This window comes from Phoxinus phoxinus (assembly GCF_949152265.1).
Source record: "Phoxinus phoxinus genome assembly, chromosome: 12".
Taxonomy (NCBI): Eukaryota; Metazoa; Chordata; class Actinopteri; order Cypriniformes; family Leuciscidae; genus Phoxinus; species Phoxinus phoxinus.
The window spans coordinates 25,723,209-25,738,758 of NC_136887.1; the positions used below are offsets into that span (position 1 = coordinate 25,723,209).

The 15,550-nt window shown below is 36.7% G+C and overlaps 2 protein-coding genes across 2 annotated transcripts; one reads left to right on the forward strand and one right to left on the reverse strand.

The window, feature by feature from the left end:
* The first annotated feature begins 5,214 nt into the window (after window positions 1-5,214).
* adra1bb (adrenoceptor alpha 1Bb) lies at window positions 5,215-10,562 on the forward strand. Its single transcript, XM_079629743.1, has 2 exons — window positions 5,215-6,298; window positions 9,681-10,562. Exons 1-2 carry the CDS (start codon window positions 5,344-5,346, stop codon window positions 10,178-10,180), a joined length of 1,455 nt encoding a protein of 484 aa, XP_079485869.1. The 5' UTR covers window positions 5,215-5,343; the 3' UTR covers window positions 10,181-10,562.
* Window positions 10,511-15,348, reverse strand: eif4ea (eukaryotic translation initiation factor 4ea). Its single transcript, XM_079629744.1, has 8 exons — window positions 15,156-15,348; window positions 13,907-14,010; window positions 13,712-13,807; window positions 13,514-13,577; window positions 13,319-13,432; window positions 13,065-13,204; window positions 11,516-11,645; window positions 10,511-11,433 (listed from the first exon to the last, which is right to left on the reverse strand). Exons 1-7 carry the CDS (start codon window positions 15,171-15,173, stop codon window positions 11,531-11,533), a joined length of 651 nt encoding a protein of 216 aa, XP_079485870.1. The 5' UTR covers window positions 15,174-15,348; the 3' UTR covers window positions 10,511-11,433; window positions 11,516-11,530.
* Between the last annotated feature and the right edge of the window lie 202 nt (window positions 15,349-15,550).

Below are 15,550 nucleotides of genomic sequence, written 5' to 3' on the forward strand. Positions count from 1 at the left end.
AGTTGTCAGAGGCTAATGAAAGTAGGAGTATGAGGAATTCGCAAACGATAAATTAACAGCAATGCTACACTGATGAATTGCAGTAATACCAAAGCCATATTTCAGTAAGTAAGTTTCTTCCAACAGCCACTTTTGGCCCTGTGAAAAAAAAGAAAGTAAACTTTTAAGTAAAAAGAAAGCATTTTTTAAACACTTTTACCAGCACCATTTTTTCCCCAACATTCTTTCTAAAGATTTTTCCAAGTATCTTTAACACTACTTATCATTTGATAGCATTCTGTGGTGAAATTTTGAAATGTCAGATGTCTTTTCTCTTTCTACAGACTCATTTTGATAGCCAGTATTTTAAAATAATATGCTCAAAAAACGTTTGCATAATTATATTCAAATTATTATTAAACCATGCAGTTATTATTATAGACAGTTATGAACAGCACATTTTGCATGATTTGAGAAAAATGCAGCTTTGAAATGCTCATAATAAAATATTTACCTTCATGTTTCCTTACACATCACATTATATTTAATATATAATAAATTACTTTTTTACTTATATTTAATAATATTTTAAGATGTATAGTGTGGCTCTGGGACAAAAGTAAAACAATACAATCAAAAATACAGTAAATGGCATTTGAAAAGAAGTCAAAAAAAGTATCCATGGCAGTTTAAAGGTTGAAATATTTTCATTTTAATACAAATAAATCCTTGGGACATAAAAGTGCCTGCCGGTGATGAAATACTTGAGTGCTAACGGACAGGGAATCTTTACCGAGACCTACAGTAAATCATTCATCAAGACCAAGAGGGTCAGGAAAATAATTTTGTGTAATGTATAGTAAACTAAACATCATGGGAAACGTCAAATCCCCATGCTAATAAGGCATTTAAGCTTATATCTCGGTTCAGAGGTATAAGGCACGTCCTCTTTCTCAGCTCCGGTACTTTCCCCGTGGCGTAGAGAAGGTGATTCGTTCTTAGTTCCCACAGTCTGATGATTTGGGAATTAAAAAGTCCCTAGCATCAGTAAAAAGCTCACTTCTCATCTGTGCTTAAGCCTGACATGCTTACATATTTCAAAACCAGAGCACACAGACTACTGAAGTGAAATATATATAGATGACTTGCTGTAAACAAGCAATCTTGCGACTGGCAATCAAACAAGAGATCTATTCTGCGAAAGAACACGGAAGGTTCTTTTTATATCAAAAATACAACCCAGTTTTGAAAATGTGGCAGATGAAAAAAAATGGCAAAATGCATTTAAAATACATTTATTTCATGCATATAAAAATACATGATATAATACAACTTTATTTGGAGTACTTCTATATTGCACAATGCAAATATTCTTAATATTAAGCCTATGTGTTTTAATTTCACTAATAGTAAAGTATGTTCTATGTGTAATTTAAGTCTTAAAATGCAAGATATAGAAAGTGTACCTAAAATATACTTGCAATAGTTACATTTTAACACAATCAAATATACTTAAGTGTATCTTTGGTTGGATCTCAGCACTCTTTCCAGATAAGAAGTACAAAATTAGTTAAGTACATCAATAACAAGTATGAGTAAAAAGTGCATGGTATTTATATTAAGTATATGTAAATGTATTTGTTGGCCTATACTTAGCATGAAATAAATGTATTTCAAATGCAATTTGGTATATATATTTTTGCTTGTTTGTTTTTTGGCCCTAGGTCAGTATGAATTGTCACTAGATGAAAAAAAAAAGAGAAAAGGCTTAGTGTCCCATACTGCATATAGGGCGAGGAAATGAGGACAGGCTTTTCATTTTTGGTATAAACTATCCCTTGAAGAGTCCATGATTTGATGAAGAGACTATGATTTGATCAAAGTTGATTCTGTCCATGCTGTCGTTCTCCCCTGGGGCTTTTAAGTCAGTCAGTCTATTTCCATTTAAAGCCACTCAATACCACCTGAACTCTATATAAGACTATGTTATGTGAGCAATGCTTAGAAAAAAGATTATTTTCAGAGTTCTCTCAAGGCATTGTAAACTGATTTTAAGTGGATGGATTTGTGTTTGTATTTCAGGGCACCAGCAGATGCCATGGGTTTGATTAATAACCAGGAAGGTCAGGAGGTTGTAGTGTTCCCTTGCCAAAGAAAACGCCTTCCAGGTGCTTGGACAAACAAAAAAATCTCTATCTGAATATGTTCTCTGAAAAAGGACACTGGAGATACTTTGTACATGGACGATTCCTCATGCCAAGCATCAAATGTACCTGATAGTGTCTGGCTGCACATTAAGTTTAGTCGAAAATATTCTCTTATCAGGACTCAGATGCTTCATGTCTACTGAAACCCCCAAATCATAATAAAAGCACTCTGACATGAAGAACAACGGGAGCTTAATTAATATGTATGGGCAAGGTTCCTGGAAAAAGATTAACCCTCTATTACGCTGTCGAAAAAGATTCTACACTAAAAACACCTCCGACTAGGATCAATCTGTTTTAGAGAAACCGCTCTATGTTTTATTCATCTCATTCCCAAGCGCTATGTTGAAAAGAAGAAGCAGAATCTCACCTGTCAAACTAGTCTCAATTTGGTGAACTAATATTATTGTTCTAGACAATTTACAACACCGCAGACATGAATGGAGAATGGCAATTTGTCAACATTTCAGAAGACTGATAATATTTAGCTAATGCTGGAGAAACAAAACCAGAAACATATACATAAGCGCTGACAAATAAACTTGAATGTGCGACAATGCATAAACAATGTTGCAGTAGGCCTACATAAGAGGCAAGTTATTTCAGTACTGGTGTAGGAAAATCATTATTAAATTGCATACAATGTACTACCTACCGGTATATACTTTTTTAACATTATGTTTAGCAGCTTGCTATTTAGTGGTTTCGTTTCTGCCAAAGAAACTCACCCTTTAGTAGCTTTTTTTGCAACGCAGCTGCTAGTAACTCATTGCTTTCAAAGGGAAAGCCTAAACCTAACCATTTCTCAATATAAAACATGATCAAACATGTAAAAGTCAGATAAAAGTAGTCTACAGTCACAATAATTTATAAAAATAAATAAAAATACAAATCACAAAATCATGATGGAAAGAATGCCTGAAGAACAATCATTAAGTTAGCATTTGGTTTTGGTTTATGTTTTCATGTCATTTATTTTGTCATTCTCACTGTCACGCATCCTGTTTGTCATGTGCTACCCTTGCCATTCATGTATCTTGCAACTTGATTTTCTTTTCTATAGGCTTGTTCGACTTGAACCGTTGCACAGACCGGTCGGTTTATTATGACATGAAAGTACTGCAAAAGCGATTCAAAAGCACGTAGCTGCCTGCTACGCTCTCGCGGTACTTTATTGTCATTCACCGATCAGCGGTTCAAATCGAACAAGCCTTGTGTCAGGGTCTGATTGCTATCAACTAGGGCGGCTACTACATCATATACATGTTCTACGATATGATATCGTATATTATTGTATGTATATAATGATTTGAGCCGTGTACAATGAATATACTGGAATGAATAGAATAAGCACAGCACGATCACAAATCAAACAGCGCGTTAATTGACGTCTCTGCTCGTCTCCGTCTCTCAGCAACCAAACAAGCTCTAATAGCCTTTACTCGATTAAGAGTCATATGCATTACTACTTAATGTAGGCTATATTTAAATGTTTTAAACTTAGTTTGATGTGACATTTATGTGTGATATTTCTGTCTCACGCTCTCTTGAAGCTGATCCTCGCTATCCCCGTGCGTATTTGGCGCTCGAATTGTAGGCCTACCACTGCAACTTTGCTGGCTGCGCGTCGTCTCATTTTACGACTCTCAACTGTGTGGTTAAGTACAATGGCATCGAACACCGCTCAGCCAATAATAATCAAGAACTGGAAGTGACCGTTTTTATAACATGTGTTTTGACACTTTTTTCTGGTTATGAGAAAAAAAGAGATATTTGCGCTGAATTAGAGTCGGTAAACGTAAGTTGGTCCAACATCATTGGTCTTAAAAAGTGGGTGGGTCTTTTCCGACTCCCATTGAAGGTAGTTGACAAGGCCCGTGACATCCAGTATAGTAGGCGATAATAATGCACCAATTATAGTTGGATGCCAATCGACATTAAAACTAAAGAAGATTGTTCTCTGTCTAGCTTTGATGTTGTTTTCTTACTGCTGTTTGATGAGGCAGTTTGGTTGTCAGTCAAGTCCAAGTCATTGTTTATTTTGTTCAAGTTTTTGTGTAAGTATTGTGCTTGAATTTTTAATATATTATGCACCTTTCTTTAGATATAAACACAAGCGTGGATATATATAACTATAGCTATTCACAACAACTATAGCTCAAGCAGTAGAGCATGGTGCTATAGCAACGCCAAGGCCATGGGTCCGACTCACAGGGAATTAATAAAGATGTGTACAATATAACTTGCTGTCAGTTTTTTTTATTTTTTTTATGTCTGCCAAATGTCATAGTAAACAAGAGTAGAACAAAGTAAGGTTCATTGGGACCTAAAAAGCTCTCCAGTTCCTGGCACACCTTGAGATTAAAACCTCATGTCTCCAACCCAATGAGCTCATCTTCAGACTCCACAGAAGAGATATGCTAATGAAGTCTTTGCATGAGACAAATTTGTGTGGCAAAAGTGGCATGGTTGTTATGTGGTCTGGTCTAGGTACAAGTGTAAGCCAGAAATAAACCTGTGATGTCACACTAGTTCACAAAATGTCCTTGAAAACTAGCATTTTTCTTTCATGGCTTAATTCAAACCTTAATTAAAAAATTATTTTAAAAAAATCTAGTTGGACCAACATAAGAAATGTTTTGCGTGTATATTTAACAAGTAAAACAGATCCTCTCGTTTGCAGTGATCACCAATAACTTTGAAAGAATGGCCTTTTGATTTAAAAGCAAAATTAGTATCTGTCTGTTACGTTTGTGGAGTTGTAGCTATCTATTTCTTTCCCATTTTTTACCCTTTTTAAATTATTTGGATACATGGTGTCTTTCCAAACTAATTTAAGGCAGACAAATACGGAAATGTTGTTTAAAAGTTTAAGACACTCAGTTCCTCCTTTGGCTAGAGCATTTAGTTTGCCTCTTCAGCACTCTTCCTCTGTTTGAAAAAAAAAAATCCACATTCAGTTTGGAGAGACTGAAGCAGAGATGGGCGGTATTAAAGTCTTACCCCTGAGACAGAGACTCTTATTTTCACATTACATGAGTGCATCAGAATGAAAGCATTGCTCATTAGTAACGCACACAACGTTCTAGTCATTTATTAGGAACGTGACTCAAGCGGCCAACCAACGTGTCAGCAATGGAGAACATTTTTCGCCAAAATGAACCAACAAAATGAAGATGAAGTCACACTGTCCTGGGGAATCGGTTCTTTGAACGCGTATGAAGAGTCACCGGTATTTTCAAACTCTTCCGAGTTAAATGGCACAGGACTCGAGCCTCTCCTCCTGTCCCGTGCCGTCCCGCTCGGCTTGGCTTTGGGGACTTTCATCATCTTCGCGGTGGCTGGAAACATCCTAGTGATACTGTCAGTTGTGTGCAATAGGCACCTGCGAACTCCAACTAATTTTTTCATCGTAAATCTCGCTATTGCCGACCTGCTCCTGGGTACAACCGTGTTACCCGTATCAGCCACCTTAGAAATATTGGATTACTGGGTGTTCGGGAGGATTTTCTGTGATGTGTGGGCCGCTGTGGATGTGTTATGTTGCACAGCATCCATCATGAGTCTGTGCGTAATATCCATTGACCGTTACATCGGAGTGAGCCATCCGTTGCAATACCCCAACATCGTGACGCGACGCAGAGCTTTGCTGGCCATGCTGGGAGTTTGGGTCCTGTCTTTGGTCATCTCTATCGGACCCCTGCTGGGATGGAAGGAGCCTCCGTCAGCGGACGACACGGTGTGCGCAATAACAGAGGAACCCTTTTACGCGCTCTTCTCATCACTCGGCTCATTTTATATCCCCTTAATTGTTATTCTAGTCATGTACTGCCGTGTTTATGTAGTTGCTAAACGGACAACGAAGAATCTAGAAGCTGGTGTGAAGACAGAAACGGCGAATTCGGGTGAAATAACGCTGAGGATTCACAGGGGTTCGCAGGTGCACGAGGACACCAGCACTGCAGCCAGAAGTCGCGCGCATCAGGCGAGGAATTCTCTCACGGTCAAACTCCTGAAGTTTTCCAGGGAAAAGAAAGCAGCTAAGACCTTGGGGGTTGTGGTTGGAATGTTTACGCTGTGCTGGTTGCCATTCTTCCTCACTTTACCACTTGGTAGGTTTTTATTATACACAGTTGCACAATTTGTCGACCCTCTCCCATTCATGTTGTCACAAAGTGACATTATGAGGCTTATTGAGCTCAATGAAATCCACCCACAGTGGTCTTAGCTGGTTTAGACTCTACCAGCCTGATCATCTAAAAACCAGCTGGCAGTTGACAGACCAACTAGGACCAGCAACAGTTTACGCTGGTATTACTTACTTTCTTTCTTTCTTTCTTTCTTTCTTTCTTTCTTTCTTTCTTTCTTTCTTTCTTTCTTTCTTTCTTTCTTTCTTTCTTTCTTTCTTTCTTTCTTTCTTTCTTTCTTTCTTTCTTTTACAGAACATATAACCCAAAAATATCTAACCATTTTTGCCATTTTTTTATTATTATTAATGATTTGTATAAAATATTATATGTAGCAACTTGCACTAATTAACTGACTACTTGCTTCAACCAACTGTTAGGTCTATTAAATATAGTACCCTTGTCTTTCTGAAAGCCACATACAAACATAATAAGAAAACACACACACACACACACCTTATTATTATTATGCCAATCTGAGATATGGTCTTCCAGTTTGACCAGTAGGAAATTGGCCAAAACCTCTTTAAAACCAGCCAACAGACCAGCTCAGGAGACCAGCTAACCACCTTAGGCAATTTATATATTAGTAGTAATCATAATAAATTGTAGTTAAAATACTGACATTCATAAAATTGTAAATTCTTAATGACATCCTTCCCTTCATCATGTTTGGCATTAAACATCTTGATGCCTTATATAATGCAAAATGCCCGTCAATATTTGTTCTCGTCATTAGGATCTATGAAAGGTTAGCAAACAGCAGTTAAGATGAAACAATCTTTACAAGAAATACTCATTATTATGTTTAAATTGAATGCAAATAATGATTCATTAACAAATAATGAATTGGTCTATTGATTCTTTGTCTTAAGAGTTTGGCAAGGTAAATGGAAACTTTTTTTTCCAATTCTATTTTTATTACTACATGCACACAAAAAAAATACAGAACAACTTTATATTTATAATAATAATAAACAAAAACATAAAAAACTGCATAAAAAAATAAATAATAATAATAATTTATCATAAAGAAAATAGCTTAAATTACAGTGTAAGTGTTAATTATGTGTTTTGTACTCACTTTAGTTATTCAACTAGATTTGCCTTACACTCACAGGAAATACGTACAGATGATTTATCCAACGCAAAGCCTTCTGCTGCTGGACGCTTGAGGTCAGTGGGCAGACCGCAGAGTAGGGGTTAAGACAGAATAAATCTTTTTGCACTTTGTTTCCCCGTCCCTCTCACGGGGCCCCAGTGTGGGGTCCGCTGCATCCGTCGTTTGGCTGTCACAGCAGGGAGTATGAGAACGAGGCCCTGGACCGCAGCCATTCAGACTCAAAGGCAGGTTATTATTAATGAATAAGCGTAGTAGTCATTCCTGTCCCAGACAGGGTTATCTCAGCAGGGCAGTGTGCTTGGAAGTTCAGCTGGCCTGGTTCTTAATTAGGCAACTGTGCTTTTCTTTGAATTTAGTGGAAAAACAGTAGCGTGTTTACTGGACCCTTACAGTGTATTATTGTAGATACAGAGGTCATATTAACATGAACACATCATGACACGATGGTTCAAGTCAATTTAGACAAGATCACTTTGTGTTTAAATGAAAACGCTTTAAATCTTTGTATCTTTAAAATAATTTAATTCAAATATTTAGTTAGTTAGTAAGTGGGATAATGATATATAGCCATTTAGCTTAAGAAGATCTGCTCATAATTGTGGCTCGTTGCTGAACACATGAGATACACATGCTAACAGGGATTATGAGTCTTTTCATAAATCTTTGATAAGTTTCCTAACCTGTCATATAGACAATGGAAGAAAACCCATGAGCCACTTGACTGCATAAAAGTTGGAAAAACAGGATGCAAGGATGTGGACAGTATATCTCAACTTGTTTGCTTCCTCTGAATCCTGCTGTTCTAGAACAGTTACTTTCTAGAAGAGTTTTTTTATAAGAGTGGTTATCAGAATAATGAGAGTGTTACTTTATTATTTAAGTGAGCTGCTTTGCTGTGCTAACATTAATTAAGATCTATTTAAAGTCCATTCATGATTTCTTTAAGAAGGATGAAGCCTAGATCTTTGCCATGACTTATACACTCTCTTGGCCTTCATTCATGAATTCATTATTTCAGCCAAGTCTCATGGTTCCCATGGCACTATGAATGCAGAGGGTCAATGCACTGAGGTGCACTGCAGCATTGAGTTCCTCCGGTTTAGTGTAAAGCAGTTAATGGCACAGAGTCACTGCTCTACCACTGACATTTAATGAGAGAGAGAAGAAATGAGAAATACACCTTTTCTTCAAATCTTGCTAAATATTGGTTTTGTGATAATCGGATGGTTATCATCATATTCAGGTTATCAACTCACAACTGGTTCAGCAGATACATATCTTTCACACACATTCATATTTCAGGCCTGAATTTGGCCTGTTATGAGATGATGAAGCTAAGGTGGTTTTAATCTTGTACTTTTTAGATAATCACATTTTGTTTCTTTCTTTCTCAGATTTGGAACAGAATCTAAAGTAAAATTTATTTAATAAAAATGTTCTGAAATTCAGACAATTGTAAAACATTTACAAAAGTTGAAATGTTACCTAAATCACCGAGTTGTGTTATTGTTTTATAAATTATAATGTAAAAGAACACTTCAGTAGCATGTTATCTTTATTCACTTAGTTCAATGTGTCTTAAAAACATAAGCTTGATCATCCGAACTAGGCGACTCTTGATTGATGTTTAACCGGTGTCTATGCACTGTTCACATCAGAGTAAACACAATATATTCATTTATTTAAAAAAAAAAAAAAGTATGATAACTTCCTTCTTTATAAATGCTATTTACATCTGCCATTTAGTTTATTGTCAATGACACATTTTTAGTTTCATACCAACTTGAAAGCGTAACATTTTGCTAATTTTGCTGCCACCTGCTGGATGCTAAAGCAAATAACAGATCTTTAAAACAAATAACAGTTGTATGGCAGGGGGAACAATCACGAACAGTCACGAATTGTGCCAGCAGGGGGCACACCAGTCATGTGTTAAATAAGAGAGAGAGAGAAAAAACGAATCCCACTCACACAGCATGACAGACAATGCACAAGTTTTCTCTGGAATTCACTTCACGGCTTAGGCTTTTTCTGAATACTGTGTCATTTTCAAATTCTTAACATGATGACAAGTGCAATGTGAATCTAGTTTGTAATAACTAACAGAACACTCATGTCATATGGCTCATTTGATAACAATAATATCTTATACTCAACCTTTACCGGTGTGCTTTCTCTTTGCAGTCGCATTCAACGCCAGCCTGCGGCCCCCTGAAACTGTCTTCAAAATCATCTTCTGGCTTGGTTACTTCAACAGCTGCCTGAATCCCATCATCTATCCCTGCTACAGCCGGGAGTTCAAGCTAGCTTTCATCCGCATCCTGAAATGCAGATGTCACCGCAGGAGACGGCCAGGTTGGAGAGCGTACAACTACCAGGGCTCGCACATCAACTCCTTCTACTCACGGCAGGACTCAAGGGACTCTGTGAACTATGGTAGTTACCTAAATGGGAGCCAGAGAACCCTGTCCTCTGCCAGCCCCAGCCCTAGTTACCATACCAAAGGCCTTTCACATTTCCAGGAGGATGCACCCAGACATGCCCGGAGCAGGACACCATCTGTGTTATCTGAAAGTACTTTGGATCATCATCTTGAGCGTGTGGAGGAAGATCCAACCCAGTCTGTAGGCCAACCAGATCAAGCTGGAATCAGAAACTGGCCTCAAGAGCAATTGAAAGAGTAAGGATGTCGAACTTTAAGTGGCACAATTTGTTTTGTTTTATTCACCCAAAGTATTTATCTGGTCATTAATAAATACATTTAAATCTGACATACAACCCCATTTCCAGAAAAGTTGGGACATTTTATTGGGATATCCAATGTTGCAAAAAAACTTTTTTGGAAATGGGGTTGTACAACCTGGCATTAATGTACATCAGTGTGAATACTCTGGTATTCTTTAACAAACACAGCATTAAAGCAATTTTGCTTAACTATTTCCAATTCTAAATAATGCATTTATTTTTTTGAAATACTATAATTATTTTTAATCACACACATCAATATTGTTCTTGCAAAATTGATTAGGCTTATTCATCATAGTTTAAGTTGTTCATACTGCTTAATTGTACAGACAGAAGAAAAAAAATAATTTATGAGCAAAGGGAAGGCGATACATTTAGCTAAAATGGTTACAAAATGCTAACATACTGGAATGAGAAAATGGATCCAAAATTTCAAGAATCTCAGAAAGGATTGTTTATTTATCATCAACATATGCATTTCAGTGGCTCTTTACTGGATAGACAATGCACTGTACATTTTATTTACAGTCAGTTTCCATACATTTTCATAAGCACCCATTTTCAAGAAAGGGGTTTCTATATTTTTTTTTATCAGGCTACTCAATGAAACCCCTTAGGAAAATGTTAGAACTGGAGATCAGTTTTCTCAATACTGCCTTGAACACTTTACATGAGGAATGTAGAACAAGACTGCAAAAATACAAATTTATACAAGTCTTTAAACAGAATCAACCGTTGACATTCTCAAGCTGCAATACAAGAATTGTTTTAATAGTGTAGTTAGAAATATCATGATCTGTCCACATCACTCGAACACTAAACCCAAAGCAGAAACAAATGGATTGAGTAAAAAAATAAAAATAAATTACACTTACTGATTTAGTAACTGCAACTCAACATAAAAAGGCGAACAGAATATGAAAGAAAAACATTCATAAATTGAATTGAATACACTTCCCATCCCCACCAGCAAAATAACTGCTAATAGTATGCAGTAACATTTAAAAAAAAGAACGTGGCTCTGTTTATACACTGTACAGTTTTGTAAATATCTGAAGGCCTTTAATTTTCTAGTGTTTCCCCCACAGCATTCTGTGAAAAGGTCAGATCCCAGGACAGTTTTGTTTTCCTTTTTCTCTCTCTTTCGATGAAGATTTGAATATGATAAAGATTCAGACTGTTGTTGCAGCATCTGAAATTAAATTATAGCATGAACAATCTTACTAATTAACAATGTAATATAAAAATTGACGAGACTATCAAAAAATACCCACTGTTTAAAACGCTCCTTAAGCAACAAACATATTCTTGGTGGTGGAACCACTTTTGGTGGCCGTGTCAGCATGTGACTGGAATCCAATGATGACCTTCGATGGCACACCTAATCTTTCCTTGTACACACGCCTGTGAATAAACAGATACAAATTTAGAAATTTACAGATGAAGCCAAGACATAACATAATACTGTATGTCTACCTTATAACCACAAATGAAAAGATTGTAAAGATTGTAAAGATTAAAGTCACGATTAAACAAGAAGCGGCAATCTTTTCCTTTCATATTAGTGACGTACATTCGAGTCCAACGAATTATTGGAAAAGAATAATAATTAAAAAAATAAAATATAATTATGACAGGGACTTGGAGATGGCATGGCACTCAGGGTATGGTCACACTTGTAGTTTGGTTCTCTTGGTTCAGACAAAAAAATACATTTGTCCTAGTTGACAGCACATTCACGTTGACACATTCACACTGTAAATTTTAGACTGAACCTAAAACCTAAAAACTATTTCCGACAGAATTTGAACATCCAAACCAATGCTGTGTTCTGGGCTAAATGAGCTTGCTGTATGTGTGTACATATGATGGTATTCTGACCATCTGAGAACTCGAAGAGATTATAAAATGGGAAAGTCAAAACAGCGGCAGGAATTATTGTTGCACACAAACAACGTTGTTCCTGACGCCTGTACTAAACTACACCGGGCAACGTAGCTCCTATGACGAGAAAAACAGGTATGATTCGGCATTCTGTCTTTTTTATCGTGGTTTTGGTTCGTTTAGATGTCTGTGGTCCGTGTTGCGTTCATATTTCAGTCGAACTGCAACAGAGTTTGCTTGGTAGCGGACCGATACCCACCTTTTCAGGGGTCTCCATCTGCTTGTTTGGTGCGCAACATGGTACAAGTAATGTAACAGCGCAGCGCTTCTGGGTTGTACGTCAAAACGAAGGCTCAGTGTGTGATGCTGGCCAATAGTGAGCCTACATTCTGACGTAGAACCCAGAAGCACTGCGCTGTTACACTAGGTGAACTCACTATGAGGCCCTCACAGAAGAAAATTAATAGTTGAATAAAGGTTGAGCCATTGTAGTCACTTGGACTATTTTAACGATGTCTTTACTAACTTTTCTGGGCAGGCAGATATCAATTACATAGCAGCCTATGTAGGAGTGAGTCAGCTCTCAGATTTCATCAAAAATATCTCAATATGTGTTTTCCTATGATGAACGAAAGTCTTACGAGTCTGGAACAACATGAGGGTGTGACAGAATTTTCAGATTTGGGTGAACTAACCCTTTAAAAATGGAGGCAGATGAATGTGAGTTTGAAAGGGCGGGGTTTAGAGAGAAGTCTGCCGTTTCAACTGAAGATCAAGCTATGACCTTTTGAGGTCAGAAATTAAACACATGCGCGGATGAATCGGTGAAAAATAAGATAAACAAACGTGCTTTTAAAAAATAGATAGGGTGAATTTTCAATTCTTGCTGACATTAACCTAGGTGTTCATATTGGTATCATTTCTTAAAACTATGTTTACCCTATGTGTACAACAGCATCTTTGTTCTCGTAGTCTGTCGTCCATATCGCTATTTTGTCTCCCTTTGTTCGGATGTTGACGACGGCACCACAGACATCATCACTGTGGTCATCAAATGCTTCTCCCACAAGGCACAAAAGCTAAAAAAACAAAAACAGAATTGAGATAGAGCATCTAAGCCTATAGGATCTATTAACACACAATGAATTTTGCAGATTATGCAGTTAAACCGACTAGACAGAGTGCGGACTTACCGTCTCCAACCAGAAGCGGTCCAGGTCGGCTCTGCGCTGCTGTTTGGACAGGGTGATCAGCCAGCGGCCGCCCTGCTTGTTCCTCTCATCTTCCCACATGGGCTCAATGCCATCCTGCTCCGAAAAGTGCAAAAGGATCAATTTAGATTGATTCGAAATAGTAAAATATCTTGAGAATGCTATACTGTGCCTTACCTTGAAGAGGGAGTAGTCACATCCTGACATTAAGTTACTTGATAACTGAATGTGATTGTATAACCTGGGATCAGAACACCAAATCCTGTGTTAGTGCCACATTGCTGCTTACAACTAACAATCTGTTTATTTAACCAAAGGTTTTCTTAATCATTCATGCTGTCCATGTTGTTTCGATTCCCTCTTGTTAATACTTACGCCCAGAAGTCTTCCACTGTGTCAAACTTTGAGATGAGACGGAGATTAGCCTGCCATGTTTTGCTTTTGTCATTTTTAAAGAACCAAAGAGCCCATCTGTCCCCCAAAAACAAAACAGATCACTCTTCCAGATTATAATTTTTTGCATTACAATGCACAAAAATCATGAAATGTGTGTGGCCTGGGTGACTTTACCTGTTCTGCAGAGGATGTTTAATGTAATCTTCCACACTCACAATCTCTTGCGTATTTTCAGCGTTTTTTTCTTCTTCTGAATTTGGTGGATTTGTTGAATTTTCCTACAAGGAACATTTCCACAACATTACATTTTTATTACATTTCCACTATTTTATCTAAAGATTTATAAGCCGAATATTCAAACAAAATGCCTATTTTATTTAGTAATATATATATATATATATGAGAAGAAGAAAAATAGAATAATAATAATATACATTATACATTTATCTTTCAATTTTAGGGATTAACAAAACACTAAACCTGTTTAAGGTATCTGACACTATAAAAATAAACTGAACAGAACCATTTTGGTTCTTCAGGCTCTGAACCTGGCAGAACCTCCTGAAGAACCTCTAGGCACCCTTTCAATATCCTGCTGCATACTCAAAGAACTTAAATATAATACTTAAAGTGTCTCAAAGTCTTTCCTTTATGACAGGATTACTGGAGGAATAATGGATATTCTTCAAAGTTCTTGTAGGAACTTCTTCAGAAAATTGCCCTTTTTTGAAAATGTAGCCTACATAGGTTCTCGAAAGGCTGTAAAGTTAGGTGTATATGTCTCAAGATTCCTTTAATTTTTACAATAACAAATATGTATGTTTAGAAAGAAAAAGACAGAGACCAATAATCTTGTAACTAAACAAGTAGGCTAACTGTGTTAACATAACTTAAAGGCTATAAGTAACATTGACTAAAGGTCCTTCTAAACTTAAAAACATTACAAACTTAAAAACTTCTAACATCTAACAATTTGACTTATTTACTTATATTTAGTTTTAATAAAATATCTGTTTTTTGAGCTAAAGTTACATGAAGCGTTGCCCATAGAGACAGACTAAAAACAAACCACACTATTTTTACTGACACATCAGCAAACCATAAGTCTGTAATGTATCACAGAAACAGAGATGGTTTAACAACATGTCAAATTCACAGAGAAAACATCAAATATGCTCACAGCCCCCCTTTCCAGATAAAAACATGAAATGTTTAACACTTTTGCACAATATCCTTCAAACCCATATGTGCGACAGTCAGACACATGAGCTCAATTGCCTGTTTGTTGCTTTAAGAGATATCACTCCACAACGACATATTTATCCCTCTACTCAAGCACTGGCCAAAATAAAACACGAATTTAACATTAAAAACTACCACGGATATCATCACAATGTTTGTAGGGGCACTTATATTGACTCACCGGTTCAGCAGTCGCCATCTTCTACAAATGTGAAGGGTCTTTCCGTGTGTGTGAAAACCATTTGATTTGCCAAACTCAAGCGAACACATGTGAGTGAATGAGGAGCACACGTTTAGACAGCGACCCCTAGAGGACACAGAGAGAATATGACTCCCGCCGTAAAGCTATGGTTGTTTATGATTCATTGCTTGAGCAAACCCTAGTTTTTCAGTTAAGTATTTCATTTATGCATATCAATATAATAGATTGATACATTTAAATGTATTTCAATGTAATTTTCTATAGCTGAAAGTAGTCTTTCTTTTTTTTCAAGGGAAATTTGCATTTAAAGTCAGCATGAAATCAAATTGGACAATTCTTTTTTTTTTAAACTCGGGATATGCTCAAAAGAGAAA

What these genes read in the sequence shown, in the direction of transcription:
- adra1bb (XM_079629743.1), top strand. Translation starts at nt 5,344, where the DNA reads ATGAACCAACAAAATGAAGATGAAGTCACACTGTCCTGGGGAATCGGT. An exon ending in CTTCCTCACTTTACCACTTG is followed by an intron (nt 6,299 to 9,680) that starts GTAGGTTTTTAT and finishes TTCTCTTTGCAG; the next exon opens with TCGCATTCAACGCCAGCCTG.
- eif4ea (XM_079629744.1), bottom strand. An exon ending in GTGACTACTCCCTCTTCAAG is followed by an intron (nt 13,433 to 13,513) that starts GTAAGGCACAGT and finishes TTTTCGGAGCAG; the next exon opens with GATGGCATTGAGCCCATGTG. An exon ending in ACCGCTTCTGGTTGGAGACG is followed by an intron (nt 13,205 to 13,318) that starts GTAAGTCCGCAC and finishes TTGTTTTTTTAG; the next exon opens with CTTTTGTGCCTTGTGGGAGA.